The sequence below is a fragment of the Physella acuta genome, unplaced genomic scaffold, assembly GCF_028476545.2.
Source record: "Physella acuta isolate Inbredline_101_S28 unplaced genomic scaffold, ASM2847654v3 ptg000307l, whole genome shotgun sequence".
NCBI lineage: Eukaryota > Metazoa > Mollusca > Gastropoda > Physidae > Physella > Physella acuta.
This window is the reverse complement of record NW_026731826.1, coordinates 145509-165811: the sequence shown is the minus strand read 5'-3', so window position 1 is coordinate 165811 and position 20303 is coordinate 145509. Positions and strand designations below refer to the sequence as shown.

The following is a 20303-nucleotide window of genomic DNA, read 5'->3' as shown; positions in this document are numbered from 1 at the left end:
AACCCGTCCGCTTGTTGCTGATGATTGAAGCAATACTTCAACACGATTTCATTAATACATTACCAATAGTTTATATTTGATACGCGTATCCTTGTTGACCATTTCTAAACTAAGACTAATAGTGATATGTAAAAAACGCTGGCGGTATGCTGGATCCTAGAGGGAACCCATCGGTTGCACAAACGCAGGGGCTTCCTTTGTTTCTGTTTAGTCATCAACTGTATTGGCCCTACGACGTGTCCTTATTTTAAGGGTGTTCTTTAAAACATAAGATGGCGCCATAATGCTCACATGGGAGCCTGGGGGAGGGGGGGACTTCAGGTCACCGGTGGACACATCTGGTTCGATTTAGCTAACTACTATAGTAGCCCATAGTATCCATAGCGTATTGAACTTTTTAACACGAATGTAAGCGCCATAGTGCTCACGGGGCGCTTTGAATCACTCAACTGCCGTTAGATGCGCCTGGTGCAGTTTTACCGTTGAACTTAGTAGCACCCACAACCCCGTATACTGGACGCCCAAACAACGGATACCATATAACAAGTAGTAAGATTGCTGCTAGAGGACGCTGGACGCCAAACAATCGATCATTTTTATACAGCATATTTCATACAGGTTGAACAACTAAACAGCCCGAGTACAATCACTCTCAAATTAAAAGTGCAATATTTATTTTCAAAAGAGCAACTCTTACAGTCATATAGCCTACTATATAGAAATTAGAAGCCAACTCATTAGCAACACACACAAAAAAACATGTTTTCTTTTAAATCAATGAACTAAAAATGCAAATTAAAATAAAACTCAGATGCACCACTCATAACGTTTCCACGAAAGGTAATTTTTTTTTTTAAGCCTAGTGTACATTTTGTACAGCTATAAAAACGGTGTAATACTATCATATGTTTAAAGGTCAGAATTTTTTGGACTGAACAGACAAAATAATTAGGTCACTTGCCACACCTGTGAAATCTCAGTTCCCTAAAATCTAGCAAATATCTAAAAATTTAATTTAAATATTTATTTCAAAGTTTCAAGTAATTCAAGACTATCTTTTTACAACAAACAGTTTTATTCTAGATTGATATAATATTAAATAATACATTATTAAATATTAAATATTACATGACATATTACATTTGACAAATTACTGATTTACAAAAACATATAAATTATAAATCAAGTCATGTGAAATATTTAGCAATATTAGCATGCAGACAATAAACAAACTAGCTTTTTTTTAAACCGTACATTTTTATAACACACTATTTCATTTTTATTTCATTAAAGTGAATTTTACTATGTATGTGTAAATGTTGAATATAAATATCACATTCATATGGTTTAACTTCAGAATGATTTTTTTATATACAATACGAACAGATATTTTTTTCCAGTTAACTTTTAACAACACATGATATATGAAAATGTCATTTTTTCCAGGATGCATTTAAAATAAACAAGATAGATAATAATTGTGTAAAACCTTTTGATGACAAATATTATGATCATGTAGTTTTTTCTCCATAATGTATTTTTCTTTGATGAACAGTTAAGTCATACCTTCGAGTATACTTTTTATGACAAATGTCACAATCATAGCTTTCTTCAGAATGAATTCTTTTATGAACAGATAAATATTTTTTTCTAGTAAACCTTTTATGACAAATGTCACATTCATGTGGCCTTTCTCCAGAATGAATTCTTTCATGAACTGATAAATTTTTTTTTTCAGAAAACTTTTTATAACAAATGTCACATTCATATGGTTTTTCCACTGAGTGAATTCTTTCATGAACCGTTAAAAGGTATCTTTTAGCAAACTTCTTATGACAAATGGTACATTCATGTGGTTTTTCTTCTAAATGAATTATTTCATGAGCAGATAAATCCAATTTTTGAGTAAACTTTTCTTGACAAAAGTCACATTCATATTGCTTATCTTCAGAATGACTTTTTTTATGAGCAGATAATGTGTTTGTTCGAGTAAATGTTTCATGACAAATGTCACATTCATATGGTTTTTCTCTAGAATGAACTCTTTTATGAACTGTTAATGTGTACTTACGAGCAAATGTTTTACAACATATATCACATTCAAATGGCTTTTCCCCAGAATGAATTATTTTATGATCATATAATTTATTCTTATGTGAAAACCTTTTCTGACAAATGTCACATTCAAATTGCTTTTCCACAGAATGAATTTTTTTATGAGCATTTAAAGATTTTTTTTCAATAAATTTTTTATGACAAATGTCACATTCATGTGGTCTTTCTTCAGAGTGAGTTATCTCATGAGAAGATAAAAAAAAATTATCAACAAAAGTTTTATGACAAATGTTACATTCAAATGGTCGTATGTCAGAGTGTATTTTTTTATGAACAGCTACATACCACTTTTGTGAAAACCTTTTTTGACAAATGTCACATTCAAAACTCTTTACTCCAGAATGAATTTTTTTATGAGTTGCTAATATATTCTTTTGAGTATACTTTTTATGACAAATATCACATTCATATGGCTTTTCTCCAGAATGAAGTGTTTTGTGAGACAATAAATGAAACTTTTGAGTAAACGTTTTATGACAAATGTCACATTCATGAGGCTTTTCTCCAGAATGAATATTTTTATGAACTAACAAAGTGTTCCTACGATTGAACTTTTTATGACAAATGTCACATTCCAATAGCATTTCTCCAGAATGAATTCTATTGTGAACATTTAAGATATACTTTCGAGCAAACTTTTTCTGACAAATGTCACATTCATATGGCTTCTCTCCAGTATGTGTTCTTTCATGAATAATTAATAAATACTTTTTAATAAATTTTTTATGACAAATGTCACATTCATGTGGCTTTTCTGCAGAGTGAATTTTTTTGTGAACAGATAAATTACTTTTTTCAGAAAACTTTTTATGACAAATGTCACATTCATGTGGTTTTTCTCCAGAATGATTTCTTTTGTGAACATCTAAGATATACTTTATAGCAAATCTTTTGTAACAAATGTCGCATTCGTACGGCTTCTCACCAGTATGTGTTCTTTCATGATTGATTAATAAATACTTTTTAATAAATTTTTTGTGACAAATGTCACATTCATGTGGTTTCTCTACAGGACCTTTTCTTTTACGAGTAGATAATTGATCTAGGCAAGTCTCCTCTCCTGCACTAATTGATTGATTACTTAAAGACTCATTATCTAATGATTGATTGAGCATAATATTTATAACTTTTAATTCATTAAACACCTCAGACTTAACAATCTGAAAATTTTCTCTGCTAGCAGTAAAATCTGGCATAGAGTTTAGTTGTTCAGACAAAACTTCTTGTTTCTCACACTTAAAAGATAGAGATGGTTTCATATCAATAAAACTTGAAAAATTGGTTAAAACATCAGGTTTAAATTCATCCATTGGTTTCTCATTTATCTGTATGTAATTGGTTGCAACATCAGGTTTAAATTCATCCATTGGTTTATCATTTATCTGTATGTAATTGGTTGCAACATCAGGTTTAAATTCATCCATTGGTTCGTCTTTTATCTGTATGTAATTGGTTGCAACATCAGGTTTAAATTCACCCATTGGTTCATCTTTTATCTGTATGTAATTGGTTGCAACATCAGACTTAAATTCCTCACTGGATTCCTGTTTAATCTCTGTGTATGGCAAAGCTTGAAAGTTTGTTTTCTCTTCCATTTTTGCATTAGCAAGATGAATGAATCTGACTAAGAAGAAAAAATATTATTCTAATTACAAAGGCATAAAAAAATAGTTGAATTTTTAAAATGCTCTATCAAAAAAAGGGTCAGTAAAAAACTATAATTTTTACTAGAGAAACGAACAAAACAAAAAAAATTAACGAGACATATACCTGTCAAACTTTATTAACAGTGGTAATTATGATCCTACAACAATTATTATAAATTTATAATAATAATTGTACACTTATGTATAAAATAAATTGTGTAAAAATTTCATTGTTACTCTTTCTTAAACAATAAATTTATAAATCTTCCAAAAAAAATGACCCATATCTGTAACTAAAACCATAGCATTCTAATTTTATAATGTTACCGTCAAATTCTTTATATTTTCAAATTTCATTTGCAATGCTATTCTGTTTTAACTATCGCTATAGATTATATTGAAATGTAGACATCCAAGTTTGACAAGATATGTTTGATCATTATTGTTGAGGAGGGAAATTTTTTTTTTTAATTTTACAATCATAGCAGCCAAAACAAATAGGGCCTATATTTTTTTAAAAACTTAAAATTCGGAGTACTAACATTAACATTGATTACTATTACCAAATAAATAATATATTTGTATGAAAACAATTTTTCTAATTACTTTTTAATTCCATCTTTATAAAATATGATAAACACTATACATCACAGGAGAATAATTTTTGGTAGTGATTTTCTGTCTACACTTTTTGCATTTACCTGACCTCAGTAACAAGACATGTAATTGTACTATGGTGTAAATATAACAAATTCTAAAAATCACATATGAGAATAATTTTGGGAGTGCTTTTTGCAGTTTCCTGACTCCTGGCAACAAGACATGATGAAATTGTAGTATAGTGTAATTATGTACCTAAATATCATTGTTTCAAGTGTATGATTATAAACAGATATAATTATAGAGTGATTAAAAATGGAATTTATGCAGCTGGATACAATAAAAAAATATGAAGAATATTATTAGTTGTGAAATAGTATTGTTACATATTAGGAGAATACAAATTGTGCATCTATGAAAGTGAGGAGGTGGATAACAATCCTGGTGGCTTGATAATAGGAATGCTGATCCCAGACATACACCTCAAGATAAAAGCAGTAGCATTGAGAACCTCCATCAGTAGCATTGAGCAGCCACACCTGTAGCATTTAGTACTCACAGGAGTAGCATTGGTTAACAGCAGCAGTTTCATTCAATACAAACGAGAATATCACAGAAAAATGATTCAGGCGTTAAAGGATTTAAATTAAGAAATGAGCAGTGTTCAAGTTTAAATTTAAAATAACATGTAGTAGTAGCATCGGGCAAAGAGTATTGAATGATAATAAAAAAAATTTAACCCTGATTATTTTCAACTGAATATTAGAAAAATGTGTTTTTAAGGTCTGATTTATAAAAAAAAAAAATTTTTAAACAAGGTTTAACAAACATTGTTTCAATTACTTTTTCTTTGAATGTAAGTGCATCATGCTGAGGTGCTGTAAACTAGAACACAAAAAATCTTTTTAACAACAAACTGTTTAATTCTGAAGTGTTATAAATATTATTAAATACTACATATTTTTCTCACATTATATTCATATTAACACAATCAACAAAAAGGTTATTATACAACAATATATTAGCAAATCATGCAATATATTTAGTTACATTACCATGCATTTTGAACAATAATCTAACATGCAAGCTTTTTTATATATATTTCACTCATTTTTTAAATTGCCAAGAGACTTTTATTACGTCTAGATAATCCACATTGCTGTGTAAATGTTTTATAACTAACTAGCTATTATCAGCTAAGCTTACACAAGCCATTAATAGCCATGTCTTAATTTACATGATAACTGAACCATGCATGGGTGTTTAAATGTAAAAAAATTACTTACACAGCATTGCTCAAATAGCAACAGATACTTTTACTTGATTTTGAAATTTAACTTACACATAACCTACCATTCCACAACAATGTGGTTCATTATACAAATTAAAAAATGAGTTAAATCATCATACTGAAATTTGTTACTTATTTTCCTTTTATTAATGAACAATTCATGTGATACAATTAAAATATTGGAATAGTATCATGTAAGAGTAAATGGCTTATTACACTGTTTCAGCGAACAATTGCAGAGCTTAAAATTGACGTAAAGGAAAAAAACAATGAAAAAAGTATCAGAAAGTGAGAGATAATAATTAATATTGAACTCAACATAATGGTACTTTTTTAAAAAACCACCCGTTTCCAAAGTCCATTCAATGTTAAATTGTATGGGCAGGATTGCCAATAATATTAAAATCTAATTTTGTCATAAGAATTTTATAAATAAGCATACAACTAAAATTAAACCAAAATTTTTACTGACATGTGACATTTAATCCAGGTCCACCTCATTACCCACCCTCACCTTACCAGGTCATTAGCCCACAGTTCAATTACCAAATGTCAATACCTTGTGTATAACCATACCACAGAATACATATATTAACACCTATTCTTGCCTTTCCCCATATCCATCTCCCAATCCCTAACTCTGTTCTAAACTAAAATCATATGCTTATCCTTAATCTTCACCTTCAACCATACCTGAACTGATGGGTAATAGTTTGGAGCTTACGTAAAACTGCGATTTTTGGGGTGAGGTTAGTTCCTGGAGGTGAGGTAATTGATAAGGGGTAATTGACCTGGGAGCAAGGTAGTTGAAGATATGACCAGGGTGATTGACAGGAGGGAGGTAATGTCATTCTCCCATTTTAATTCACTCATCCCCTTTTATCTAATTCTACATAAAATCTACAAACGTCACAACCCCCCCTCCCCCCACACACACAGAACAACTAACAAATTAACTACCAAAAAATATGGATTTCTAAAAAATGTGTAGCGCAAATCACAATGTTTTAGCAAATATATTACAATTTTATAATCTTACATATTTGCAAGAAAAATAAATTTAAAACAATTTTCAATAAATATTCTTGAAAGCTGGAGTTCAGTGAATTAAAAGCAACGGAAAACAGCATTGCTCTAAATAACCCTACAAAATTCATAATACTATTTTTCTTAAATTTCATTAAACAGATACTACTAAACAGATTTAACTATCAAAAACCCTTAGAATGAAACTGTTTACATTTCAAAAACGTTCAGTAAACTTTAAAGGAATATTTACTTTATCCTTATGTTTTCTTACTTGTTTTTTTTTTTTAGAGTAGTCAAAGAATGTGAAAAAAATTAAAAGTATAAATTATGTCCCTTAAATTAGGAAATCTAACAGGCCAATTTTTATTAATATTTCTGAGAATTTCCTAACCAAATATCAAGCTTGGGTCAAACCTGTGAGTGGCAGATCAAATTCAAGCACTTTAAACATGTATGCCTTGTCAAGTCTAGGTCAAATTTTTGTCTAACCAAGGATTGTTTAGATAGCTATAGTTTTCCCATAACAATGACGATGAATCAATGAAATAGACATCCCCCAATTTGATTTTTATAGATATACATATCACATTTATGTTGTTTTGATCCAGAATGAATACTTTTGGTTTAATGAGCAAATAATAGAAACTTAAGAACCTTCTTTCTTTGATAAGTGTTACATTAAAATGGCAGAATGCATTTGTTTTATGAAAAGATCACTAATAATTCTGTTGCAAATGTCAGATTCATGTACTTTTCTCTCCAGAATGCATTCTTCTTTTATGAGCAGTTAATGAGTTTCCTCGAGTAAACTTTTGATGACAAACATCACATTCATATGGCCTTTCTCAAGAATGAACTCTTTTATGAAGAGATAAATATTTTTTTTCAGTAAATTTTTTATAACAAATGTCACATTCATGTGGCCTTTCTGCAGAATGAATTTTTTTGTGAACAGATAAATAATTTTTTTCAGAAAACTTTTTATGACAAATATCACATTCATGTGGTTTTTCTCCAGAATGACTTCTTTCATGAACAGATAAAAGAAACTTTTTAGTAAACTTCTTATGACAAATGTCACATTCATGTGGTTTTTCTCCAGAATGAATTTTTTTATGAACAGTTAATGTGTTCTTTTGAGCAAACTTTTTACAACAAATGTCACATTCATATGGTTTTTCCCCTGAATGAATTATTTTATGAACAGATAACTTATACTTTTGGGTAAAAGTTTTCTGACAAATGTCACATTCATATGGCTTTTCTCTAGAATGAATTTTTTTATGAACATTTAAAGATTTTTTTTCTGTAAATTTTTTATGACAAATGTCACATTCATGTGGTTTTACTTCGGAGTGAGTAATTTCATGAGAAGATAAACGAAACTTTTCAGTAAACTTTTTATGACATGTGTTACATTCAAACGGTCGTATGCCAGAATGCAATTTTTTATGAACAGCCACATACCACTTTTGTGAAAACCTTTTTTGACAAACGTCACACACATATGACTTTACTCCAGAATGAATTCTTTTATGAACAGACAGTGTGTTCCTACCCATTAACTTTTTATGACAAATATCACATTCATGTGGCTTCTCTTCTTCATGATTTGACTGATTATTAAGCTTATTATCTAATGATTGTTTGAGCATAGTATTTAGTTCTTTTAATTCATTAAACACCTCAGACTTAACTATCTGAAAATTTTCTCTGCTTGCAGTAAAACCTGGCATAGAGTTTAGTTGTTCAATCAAAACTTCTTGTTTCTCACACTTAAAAGATAGAGATGGCTTCATGTCAACAAAATTTGAAAAATGTGTTGCAACATCAGGTTTAAATTCCTCCATTGGTTCGTCTTTTATCTGTATGTAATTGTTTGAAACATCAGGCTTTAAGTCCTCAATTGATTCCTGTTTTATTTCTGTGTATGGCAAAGCTTGAAAGTTTGTTTTCTCTTCCATTTTGAATTAACAAGTTTAAGATGAATCTGACTAAGAAGAAATATATAGTACTTCTGATTACAAAGCCACAAAAAGAATTTGTTGAATTTTTAAAGCGTTCTTTCAATGAAACTTAGCTTATTAAACATTTTGTATATTGATACTTTATGGTAGCTTAAGAAGTGCGTAGTTTCATTTGATAAAGGAAAGAAACAAAACAAAAAAATTCCACAAAAGAAATTATGAGACATACACCTGTATAACTATTTTTACAGCAGTAATTAATGATCCTAAAGTAATAACACTGCATATAATTGCAGGCTTATATATAAATAAAAATGTTTTAAATTTCATTGTTACTTTTTCATTAACAATTTTAAAAATATTAATCAAGGTATTTGAAATTGTGATTAAAGCTTCTTTATGATTACCATCGCATAATAATTTTTTAATGCTACTGTCAAATTCTTTAAAATTACATTCACAAGTCTATTTTTTTTTTTATTATGGCTATAAATAATGTTAGCTCAATTTTTCTAATTAAAAATTGGTTTGTGTTTTGAAAAACTATAGGTTACAAATACATTTCATTAAAGTAACATTTTTGGGATTAAAATATTTTTAAAAGTATTCTGCATCATGCATACTTTCAATTTCCACTTTCAGTTTTTGAAGTTCCAGTTCAAATTAAAGTTATAATCTGATAAAAGTAATACTGATACCGGACCTACACCTCATGATAAAAGCATAAGCATTCAGTATCCACAGGTGTAGCATGGAGTACCAGCAACATTAAGTGCCAGCAGCTGTAGCATTAAGTACCCACAGGAGTAGCTTTTGGTACCAACAATATATATATATATATATATATATATATATATATATATATATATATATATATATATATATATATATATATATATATATATATATATATATATATATTAGTCTAAAGTATGTATTTTTAATTCTTCCATTATACGTATTTAAAGTGTAATTAAGTAGAACAGGGGTCACCAAACTACGGCCCGCGGGCCGGATGTGGCCCGCAAAGTCCTTTCATCCGGCCCGCGGAGATCTTTCTGTCCAAGAAAAATCATTTGTTGGTGATGGCTGAGGAACTTTGCCCAGAAAAATCAAAGACATGCCTGGAAGAAACTGGCCCCCGAAATGAAATTTGATAGTTAATGCGGCCCTCGGACTGAAAAGTTTTGAGACCCCTGAAGTAGAATTGAATAGAACATTCCAATCTACTCAGTTTTCATAGTGTTTTTTAATGCTAACTATGAATTTGTGTGAAATGGGAAAAAGACATAGTTCAACCTCCTTTACTGCTCACATTTATCATGCTCATTACAAAACAAAACAGAATCAAGACAAAAAGTTGATGATGTACAGTGGCTGTTATTGATGCATCAACAATAAAATATACAGAATGTGGACAGACAAGGCCAATTAAGGAAAGGACTATTGCAAAAAAAGAAAATAATACATAATACACATTAATGTGCCAAAAGTGAAATAAATTTTTCTGCCGTGTTATTAAAATCAATACACAATTTATAAACAAAAATATGTTAAAATTCTGAAAAAATAAATCAAAATATTGCTTGGAACATTTTTTGTGACTTTACTTTTATTTCTGTGACTTTTTACCCATAACATGTTTCCCTTGTGACTTTTTCTCTAGCAAAAACTGTCTTTTTCCCCACTCACTATCAATAAATATATTTTTAAATATTCACTTTTGAACTCGATATCCCTCCCCCTACCCCCCCCCTCCAGATCTCATAGAGGAGCAGTCTAGGAGATCTAGACTAGATCTAGTGACTGTAGTGTAGTCATTAGTTGACATATAGATCTAGATTTAAAACTACTAACTAGTAGCCAAAATTAGTAACTAGTCAAATTATTCTAGCATTAGGCCTAGTGGTAGATCTAGTAATATACTAGTACATGTAGGTTGTAGGTTGTGCAAGTTAGATTATTAGTATTAGTTAGTAATTGTAGCGATAGGTCCTTGTAAAATGCAATACTCAAAACACAAGTCTAAATGGAGAGGTGGTAAAATGCAAGAAGAAAATATGAGATATAGGCTTACCCGCCAAATTACGGAAAAATAGTGAAACACAATTTAGTAAACATTTTTCTGGCTTCATGCTTTTCAAGATGTGGGAGAACAAAAGTTTTTAACAAAACAAGTTGATCAATCACAATTGTATTTTTAAATAAATCTTTTCTTAATTTAAATCTAGATTAGTGATTTTAAGAAACATTGTTGCTTTTAATGCTGAGGTTACTATGGGTGGGGAAATTGCGAGACGCGAAAAGCGAAATGGCGAGGCGGGAAAATGCGAGAAGGTAATGCGAAACATACCTGCGGAATTAAGGGTAAATAGCGAGACACTTTTTGCGAAAAAAGTTTTTTCCTTTTTTTTCCATCTTTATTTATTTAAATTATTTTTTTTTGTTTTAAAATAAACAAGCATTTAGCCATACCCTTTAACACGAGTGTTGTATGTTGTTATTTTTTATCTAGATACTAAGAAGATAGATAGATCTATATCTAGATCTATCTATTTAAAAATCCTAACATCGTTGCTGTGCTACTGTCATCGCCCGCTCTTGTTAGCGAGAGGAAAATCCCGTCTCAGTCGGCATTAATTTAAAAATCTAGCCCGCTCATGTTTATACGAGTGTGACGTCATTTATGGAAGACCCCAAATAACACCACCACCAAAACCAAAAAAATTCAGATAAGTTCAACTTGGTTTTAAAAATATTTGAAGTAGGCCCATAGCTTACGATATAGCACGAGCAACTGATAATATCGGTGACGCCACTTTATTTTGTTGTATCCAAATGATGTAGGCATTTCCTTGTGCTTAGATTTATATGGTAAAAAAAGCTAGAAAAAAAATCGTAGGCGGCGGCTATAATACACAATTTCTATGCAACAATAGAAAATATGTTTGCGGCGGCAGCGGATCCAGGCACGGCGATCTTCAAAGACGGTAAATCAGGCGGCCTCGGGGTTCCACACAAAAGACAGAAGTTGATCTATCGTCGGCGGTATTTCCGTCGGTTTCGAACAAGGTGGTATTCTAAGTCGACACAAAAGATGGGGGGAGTTGACGAATCATCAGTATGTCTAGCGACGGAAAAATCGGAAGTTTTAACAATGTAAACGAAATGTCCTTGAAGTCTGGACCAAATACCACTGAAAATCGGGTGCGGTAAATTTTTCGCAGAAATCTTCGCATTTCAACACCACCCAGCGTAAGTATCGGCTTGTGGTAAAATGCGAGACAAAAAAGTCACGTGACCGACCGTTTTCGCGCACTTCTCGCATTTTCCCGCCTCGCCATTTCGCTTTTCGCGTCTCGCAATTTCCCCACACCCGGTTACTACAATTGGGACATGTATACTATAGGCCTAATAATGAGACTTCTTTATTTATAAGTTGATATATAAGCTAAAGTAGGCCTACTTACGGGGAAATATTTGCATGTGTCAGGGACTCTTCTGAAAATATGGTTTCCATGGCAACAGCGGCCATCTTGAAAAAAACCATTTGTGGAGTTCTAAAATTTCATCAATATATAGGCCTATATATCAACCATATAATCATTGATCCTTCTTTTACTAACACTAATAGAGTCAGCTGGCCATCTGTAAATTAGATTTCCCCTGAATATCTAACTATAATGTTACCAAAAAAACTTAATCAAGATGCCTGCTAAAGTTAAAAGTAAATGAGCTTGGTTGCATCAGATGAAAACATTGCTAATTTTTAATTAATTAGGCCTATTGTTGAAAAGTTTTAATTAAAAATTTTTTAAATCAGGTAGGCCTACATGAATGAAACTCTTAACTTTAAAACATTTTTATAACTTTCCTACAAATGGGAAATGGTAGATTTTATCCGGAAAAAGATGTGCTTGCGCATATTTACTAAACAGCCATGGCTAGGGGGCAAAAGCTTATTCCGACTAATCACTTTGATGTGAAATAGCTAATTACTAAAATTCAATTAGTCGCCATTTTTTCACATTACTAGCCTCGGCCCATTTTTCGTAGATTCTACATAAAGCGATAGATTACCAGCCTATTCGTAGTGAATTACGAATGAACTACAAATACCTAAACCAAACAGAAAGACACCTCTAGTGTAGTCTAAGTAGCACGCAGTAGCGTAGCCAGGATCTAGATCTAGCTTCGGCAGATTTTACCTAATCTAGATTCTAGATCTAGATATCTAGATCTAGATTTCTAAAATCTAAAGCCTTTAGACTAAACTAAAGGTAGATCTAGATCTAGTAAAGACTCTTTACTAAAGAGGATCTAAAATAAAATCTGACCTAATCTAGGCCTAAAAAGAATTTTTTTTTCTTTTACAATGCCAGCGCAATAAAACGCTTTATTATTTAATATTGAATATTGTCTTGAGGTTACCCGGCGTCTTTGACCATTTAGTTACGGATATTTATTTTTTTAATAAAATAAAATACAATTGAATAATAAATTACCACTGAGTGCCTTTATAATAAAAATGCCCTGATGTTTACTTCTAACAAAGAGTTAGGAAGTAAAGTGTTTTCATAAATAAACAGCTGCCATCTTTAATAAATTTTAAAATAGAGTCCTTGCAAACACGTGACCTAAATCACGTGATACCTACGCCCGCCGCCACAGTGGTGTACATCAGACGTAAACACAATCAGCTGTTCGCCAGCGCTGGACGTGTTCACCGTAGGTAAAGAATCGCGCCCGCGGAAAAGGAAAAATATGTTTAAAAACTTGAACTCTTAGGAATTGAAGATCCTTATACAGTTATTGACAGTTTCGTGGATAATATAAATATGTGGCCGAAATTTCTAAATAAAAATACTGTTAGTAATACCGTTTGCGTTTAGAGTTTAAGTAGACGAAGCTGATCAAATGCAGTAATATATTAGAGGTTATCTACTGTAGCAAACGTGAGACCACTTAACTCCTACAAAACCCACACTACAACGGCTAATATAATCCATGGGTAATAACCAATCTGGGTAGCATGTTATACAATTTAAGACCCTTAAAATCCACATTAATACTGACGTTCAACCCTCATAATGGCTGCCCCCACCTGTATCTAGCCCACAATAAAACCAAAGAGGAGTCTGCCCTGCCCTCCCCTGAAAATGTCTCACCTCCGTGATACCCAGCCCCACAGAGATAGTATTTCTTATATAATTTTGACCCTCAGGGCCCAGCAGGGAGAACAAAGGGGAAAGTCCCACTGCTCTCCCCTCAACACTTCTCACCTCGGTGTCATGTTATGTCATTTATAGCACACGGCTTATCAGGGGAAAGCATTAAGGCATTAAGAATCTTAACTCTGGACAGCTACACACTAGTATACTAGCTACACACTGTAATAGATTGAAATAATTGTGAGGTCAAGGGAACTCACTCTTCTGTATTAGTTATATTTATAATATTGTTATCTTGAGTGATGTCCCTTGTGTACTTGCTTCCGCCCTCTCTGGTATTACCATCATGAAGTAGTTAGACCCATTAAATGTGTTATATACAACCACAGGCTTCTGTCGTCAATCTATTATAACTGGCGACGAAGGATAAACATCTACTAGAAAGAGCACCTACTTACGCAAAAAAGAGGTTTGCTAGAGCTTATTAGCTAATTATTTCTAGAATTATGGCGCTGTATGGCCAAATAAAAGAATTTGATGTGAATGATGAAATCATTCAAGATTACCTAGAGAGGTTAAGCTTTTACCTAGAAGCAAACAACGTGACGATAGAAGCCAAAAAGAGAGCTGTTTTGTTAACAGTCATAGGGCCTCAACAATTTAGGCTACTAAAAGACTTATCCGCGCCAGCTAGTCTAACTACCAAGAGCTTTAACGAGCTGAGCAAATTGCTAACAGACCACCATGCGCCCACCCCATCAAAGTTTTTATGTAGAGCTAGATTTGACAGTAGGACTCGTCAACCAAACGAGTCAATATCAGAATATGTTGCTGCTTTACGTCATTTAAGTAGATTTTGTGAATTCGGAGACACGCTGTCTGACAGACTATGTGAAAAGTTTGTGACAGGTGTAAACAGCCCTGATATTCAAAGAAAGTTGCTGCTCGAGTCAGATCTAACATTAGAAAAAGCAATACAACTTGCAAATTCATACCAGCAGTCATCAGATGCGGCGAAATCTCTTACGCCTTCAGGGATCCATGCAGTAAACAGCAGGTTAGTCAATAAACATCAACCCCAACAGAGCATTCCAACTTATGCTAAACACCCTGCTCGTTCAAATCCTAGATCTAAATCTAGTAATAATTATCAAAAATGTCATCGATGCAAAGGTCCCCATGCATCTCATCGGTGCAAGTTCAAGTCTGCAACTTGTTATAAGTGCGGTAAGCAAGGTCACATTGCCAAGGCCTGCTTTGCAAAGTCTTCGTCTGTTGCTAAATCTAGCCAGTCAAGACAGTACCGCAACCAAAAGCAGCACTATGTTAACTCTCACCAAGACTACCTAATCCAACCAATGAACCACTCTACCTGTGAAAATGCTCAAACTGATTCGCAGCCGGATTTCAACCTGTTCTCTGTGAAATCAATAAGTCATGCTCCCATCAATGTACAAGTTAATATCAACGGTAAGAGCATCAGCTTCCAACTTGACACTGGAGCATCACTAACAGTCATCACAAAGAAAGATTTTGACGCTGTCACAGGAGGATCAGTGTCTCTACAGCCGTGTCACAAGTGTCTAACAACATACACTGGTGACAATGTTCCGGTAATAGGAGAGTGTATGGTTCATGTAAGTTATAATGGTCAAAGTGTTAAACTTCCTCTTCTTGTGGTTGAAGGAAATGGACCGCCATTACTAGGTAGGAACTGGTTAAGTAATCTTAAGTTAAATTGGGAGAGTATTTGTTCATTGAAGAATGTAAAAGAATCTAGTCTTACTTCACTAGATAAAGTTATATCTGAAAATAAATGTGTTTTTGGTAACTCTGGATTACTAAATGATAGAACAGTGAAGTTAAGCATTAAAGATACAAATCCAAGATACTGCAAAGCTAGAGTTCCACCTTATGCAATGAGGAATAAAATTGAAAATGAGCTAAGCAGATTAGAATCTAATGGCATTATAAAGAAGGTAGACTATTCCGATTGGGCGACGCCCATTGTGCCAGTGTTAAAGAAGGATGGTTCTATAAGAATTTGTGGAGATTATAAAACTACACTGAATAAGCAAATAGAGCTAAATAGGTACCCTATACCTAACATTGAGGAAATTTCTTTGAATTTGGCAGGAGGAGACAAATTCACTGAATTAGACTTTAGTCATGCTTACACTCAACTAGAACTGCATCCAGATTCAAAAGTCTATACGACAATAAACACACATAAAGGACTCTACCAATATGAAAGACTATGTTTTGGCATATCATCTAGCCCTGGAATTTTCCAAGCGGTCATGGACAGTATTTTTAAGGATATTCCAAATGTTTGTGTGTACTTTGACAATGTGTACATAACTGGTAAGAATGACACTGAACATCTTAAAACACTTGATAAAGTATTGAAAATTGTTGGTGAAAAAGGTTTAAAGATAAACAAAGATAAATGTCAATTCATGCTGACAGAAATTAGTTTTCTTGGTTATATATTAAGCAAGCACTGCATCAGACCTCAACCTGAGAAAACAAAAGCCATTAAAGAAGCACCCAAACCTGAAAATACCCAACAACTAAGAGCTTTTTTGGGCTTGATAAATTACTATGCAAAGTTCATAGGGAATCTGTCTGGTAAACTATCACCACTGTACAAGCTGCTACAGAAAAATGCAACTTGGCACTGGGGTAAACAACAAGAAGCTGCTTTTAATACAGCAAAAGAGGCTTTGTCTTCTGACACCTTACTAACTCACTATGACCCAGGGAAAAGACTTATATTAACATGTGATGCTTCACCAGATGGTGTAGGAGCAGTCTTGTCCCACATGGATGAGAAGGGTGACAGACCCATTGCTTTTGCCAGTAGATCTTTGAACCAGGCTGAGAAAAATTATTCTCAGTTAGATAGGGAAGGCTTAGGCATCATTTTTGGTGTTAAGAAATTTCATAAGTTTCTGTTTGGTAGGAAGTTCACCATCTTTACAGATCATAAACCATTGCTAGGTTTATTTGGAGAAAACAAAACCCTACCTGAGCATGCCTCACCAAGAATTCAAAGATGGGCTATCACACTAACTGCATACAACTATGAATTGAAATACAAACCTGGATCTGAGAATAGTGCAGATAGCCTTAGTAGATTACCTTTAAAAAACCAAAGCCTGAGCTATGTACCAGAAGTTGTATTTGTTCTCTTCACTATCATGGATAACTCCAATATAAATGTGAATGATATTAAAAGAGAAACACAAAAAGATGAGTGCTTAATAAAAGTATATGAGTACTGTAAGAATGGTTGGCCTGAAGAGTCAGTGAATGATGACTTAAGGCCATATAAAATAAGAAATTAAAACCCTTTGTGAAGATAATATAAAAGATGGAGAAGATGCAGTCCATTATCAGTCAGAGTTGCCTAAACAAAGTATTTGTAACTTAATAAATGATTATGGTGATATGGCAATTTCAAATGTCTTAAAAGAGAATACATTAGTAAGAAGGAATATGATCATCAAACAACCTTGCTAACATCATTAGCACTTACAGAAACTAAAAGGGTAACATCAAAAGAAGAAAAAGATTTTTGCCATTTAATACACCCACTTTAAATACTGGATCACAGTTGCAAAGTGATATGGTCCAGAATATTACTTTTAAACAGTATTTTTGGTTACCAAAAAGCACTATTAGATTACCTGAGAAAATTGATCAATCAAAGAAATCTATGTCAATTAAGGATCTGAATAATAGCATAATACTTTCAGATGCCAATTAAAAAAGTAAATCATGACAGAACACCCATTGAAAGAGAATTTGGTATTAATGAGAATGTGTATCTAAGAAATTATGGGAGAAAGGAAAAATGGATACCAGGTCAAATTGTTCAATGTACAGGACCTGTGTCTTATAAAGTTAAAAATAACTTGTGCAGATAATAAGTGTGAATCTGTCAATCCCACCAAGTCTGATCAGTTGACACCAACTCAGTTTGTTCTACAACCAAGTTCTGTTGATATGAGTGAACCAAGTTGTCTGGAGTCAGAAAATGTAAATTCTGGAGTTAATGATTTAAATCCTAGACCTCCTGAGATAGAGAATCCAGATGGTCAGAATCTTGAGTCACCAAATCAGAAGCCACTGAGAAGGTCAAGCAGGACAATCAAAGTCCCAAATAAGTTAGACCTATGATTCTAAAGGTCAAAAGGACTTTGACATTATTGTTTTGTATTTTGATTATGTTGTAGCATATTGTGCATTGTTTGTAAGGATGTAATCTACCATAGTGTTCATGTTACAATATAATTGGTGATTTTAGGATACTATCAATTGTTCTATTGAGAGATGTGTTATTGTGTTCTAAGGGTAAAGGGATGTAATAGATTGAAATAATTGTGAGGTCAAGGGAACTCACTCTTCTGTATTAGTTATATTTATAATATTGTTATCTTGAGTGATGTCCCTTGTGTACTTGCTTCCGCCCTCTCTGGTATTACCATCATGAAGTAGTTAGACCCATTAAATGTGTTATATACAACCACAGGCTTCTGTCGTCAATCTATTATACACACTAGGTGCCTACTGTAAACTACTAGACTGTAGGCCCTATGTAGACCTGCAATTGTATCAATTGTAGACTGGGTCCATTGTTATTATTCTAAACCATCTCACTTATAATGTTTCTAGCTTGATTTGTTTCTTTTATAAACAGTGGATTTAAAAAAAAATTAGCCTAATCATTAACCAAATAATAATAATGTGGTTATTTGTTGTTGGCTGGTATGATCTAGATTGTACTACTAGGCTACAAAAACTTAGTAGACCAATTACTAGATATGAATTTGAATTTAATTAAACTCAGTCCAGTATCAGATACAATCCATATTGCTGTAAAAAGACAACAAAGTAGGTAGGCCTTAGTAATTTATTAAAGCCTTCTACTACAATAATATCAACTACATGCTTGTATAAAGTTTTACAATTTAATTTAAGTAGCAGATTCTAGATCTAAGTCTAGTTATATAATCTATTTCAATTTCAGAAAATTTCGTTTGCTAAAAAAAAATGATTAGATAATAGAGCGAGATTTTAGATCTTAGAGACAATTAAATGCTTTATTAGGCCAATTATGACTACTTTTGATTTATTATGGGTGTATTTTGAATCGAATGTAGATCTAAAGTAATTAAATTTAAGTAAAGAAGTAGATTCTAGATTCTATGTCTACCCAGCGGAGCCAGGTATTAGGCCTACTATTAGATCTTATTATTCTTATTAGCCTATTACTTTTGACTTTGTCTTTTACTATTAGTATTTGTGAAGGTCGAGCATATTTGTTTTATTAATAGTTATCTTTTATAACTAAAATGAAGTTTATTATTTTACTGTCCTTACATGAAACAAAGTATCGAGAACTGCATTTTATCATATTCGGCTACTTTAACTCTAAACGCAAACAGTATTACTAACAGTATTTTTATTTAGAAATTTTGTCCACATATTTATTTATACGAAACTGTCAATAACAGTATAAGGATCTTCAATTCCTAAGAGTTCAAGTTTTTTAACGTATTTTTCCTTTTCCGCGGGTGCGGTTCTTTACATACAGTGAACGCGTCCAGCGCTGGTGAACACGTCCAGCGCTGGCGAACAGCTGATTGTGTTTACGTCTTGTGTACACCACTGTGGCGGCGGGCGTAGGTATCACGAACGGACGTGACGTCATATGAAAGGACTCTATTAGCTTAGGTTGCCAGCTTGCATTTTCTTAAACCAAATTTATTATTTTTAAATAGACTAGGCCTATAATTTTTTTTATTATTAAATAAGTCAAAAAAAAAAAAGAAAAGCTTCGCGCGCTGTAGTTTAAAATGTAAACAGAGTAGGCCTACTTAAAAAAATATTTTTAAATAATGAAATGATTAGCGTATCCGTCGCGGGTTGCTGTGATTCAGTCATACATACCAAAGGGATGCCGCGTTTTATAAGGGTTCAATCACTGCAGTCGTACGTAACACCCCAGGATGTGCTAGTATGGTGAGGTAGAACCCCTCGACGACCAAGAGTTAGGGTCGTCGCAGGGGCACTCTTTAGGAGTGACTGGTTACTCTACTGCAGGAGCGCCAGGTGAGATCCCTAGTTCAATTAATTCATTGTAGTAGCCCACAATTTATCTAGTTTAAGGCAGTCCTTAAAACAAGTGTAGGCGCTTTAGATTTGGGGAATGCACCTGAATTTCTGGGGGCGGACACTGGTTTGATGTTAAAGTATACGTTATATATATATATATATATATATATATATATATATATATATATATATATATATATATATATATATGTGTGTGTGTGTGTGTGTGTGTGTGGACGTGGTTCTTGGGGAAAGGGTGGAGGAGTGGAGAACGCTCCCCATCATCCCCGAAGAGGTACCTGAAAGATACACTGGCAGCACCAATATAGAAATAGCTAGAATAAGCAACGCAACAGGGGCC

The 20303-nt window shown here is 32.8% G+C and overlaps 1 protein-coding gene across 1 annotated transcript; it reads right to left on the bottom strand.

The window, feature by feature from the left end:
- Window positions 1-464: 464 nt before the first annotated feature.
- LOC131939983 (zinc finger protein ZFP2-like) lies at window positions 465-13257 on the bottom strand. Its single transcript, XM_059298515.1, has 2 exons — window positions 13154-13257; window positions 465-3739 (listed from the first exon to the last, which is right to left on the bottom strand). Exon 2 carries the CDS (start codon window positions 3708-3710, stop codon window positions 1512-1514), a length of 2199 nt encoding a protein of 732 aa, XP_059154498.1. The 5' UTR covers window positions 3711-3739; window positions 13154-13257; the 3' UTR covers window positions 465-1511.
- Window positions 13258-20303: the final 7046 nt, after the last annotated feature.

Bases quoted from the DNA above. Each gene is read 5' to 3' on its own strand.
- LOC131939983 (XM_059298515.1), bottom strand. From the start codon at position 3,710: ATGGAAGAGAAAACAAACTTTCAAGCTTTGCCATACACAGAGATTAAA.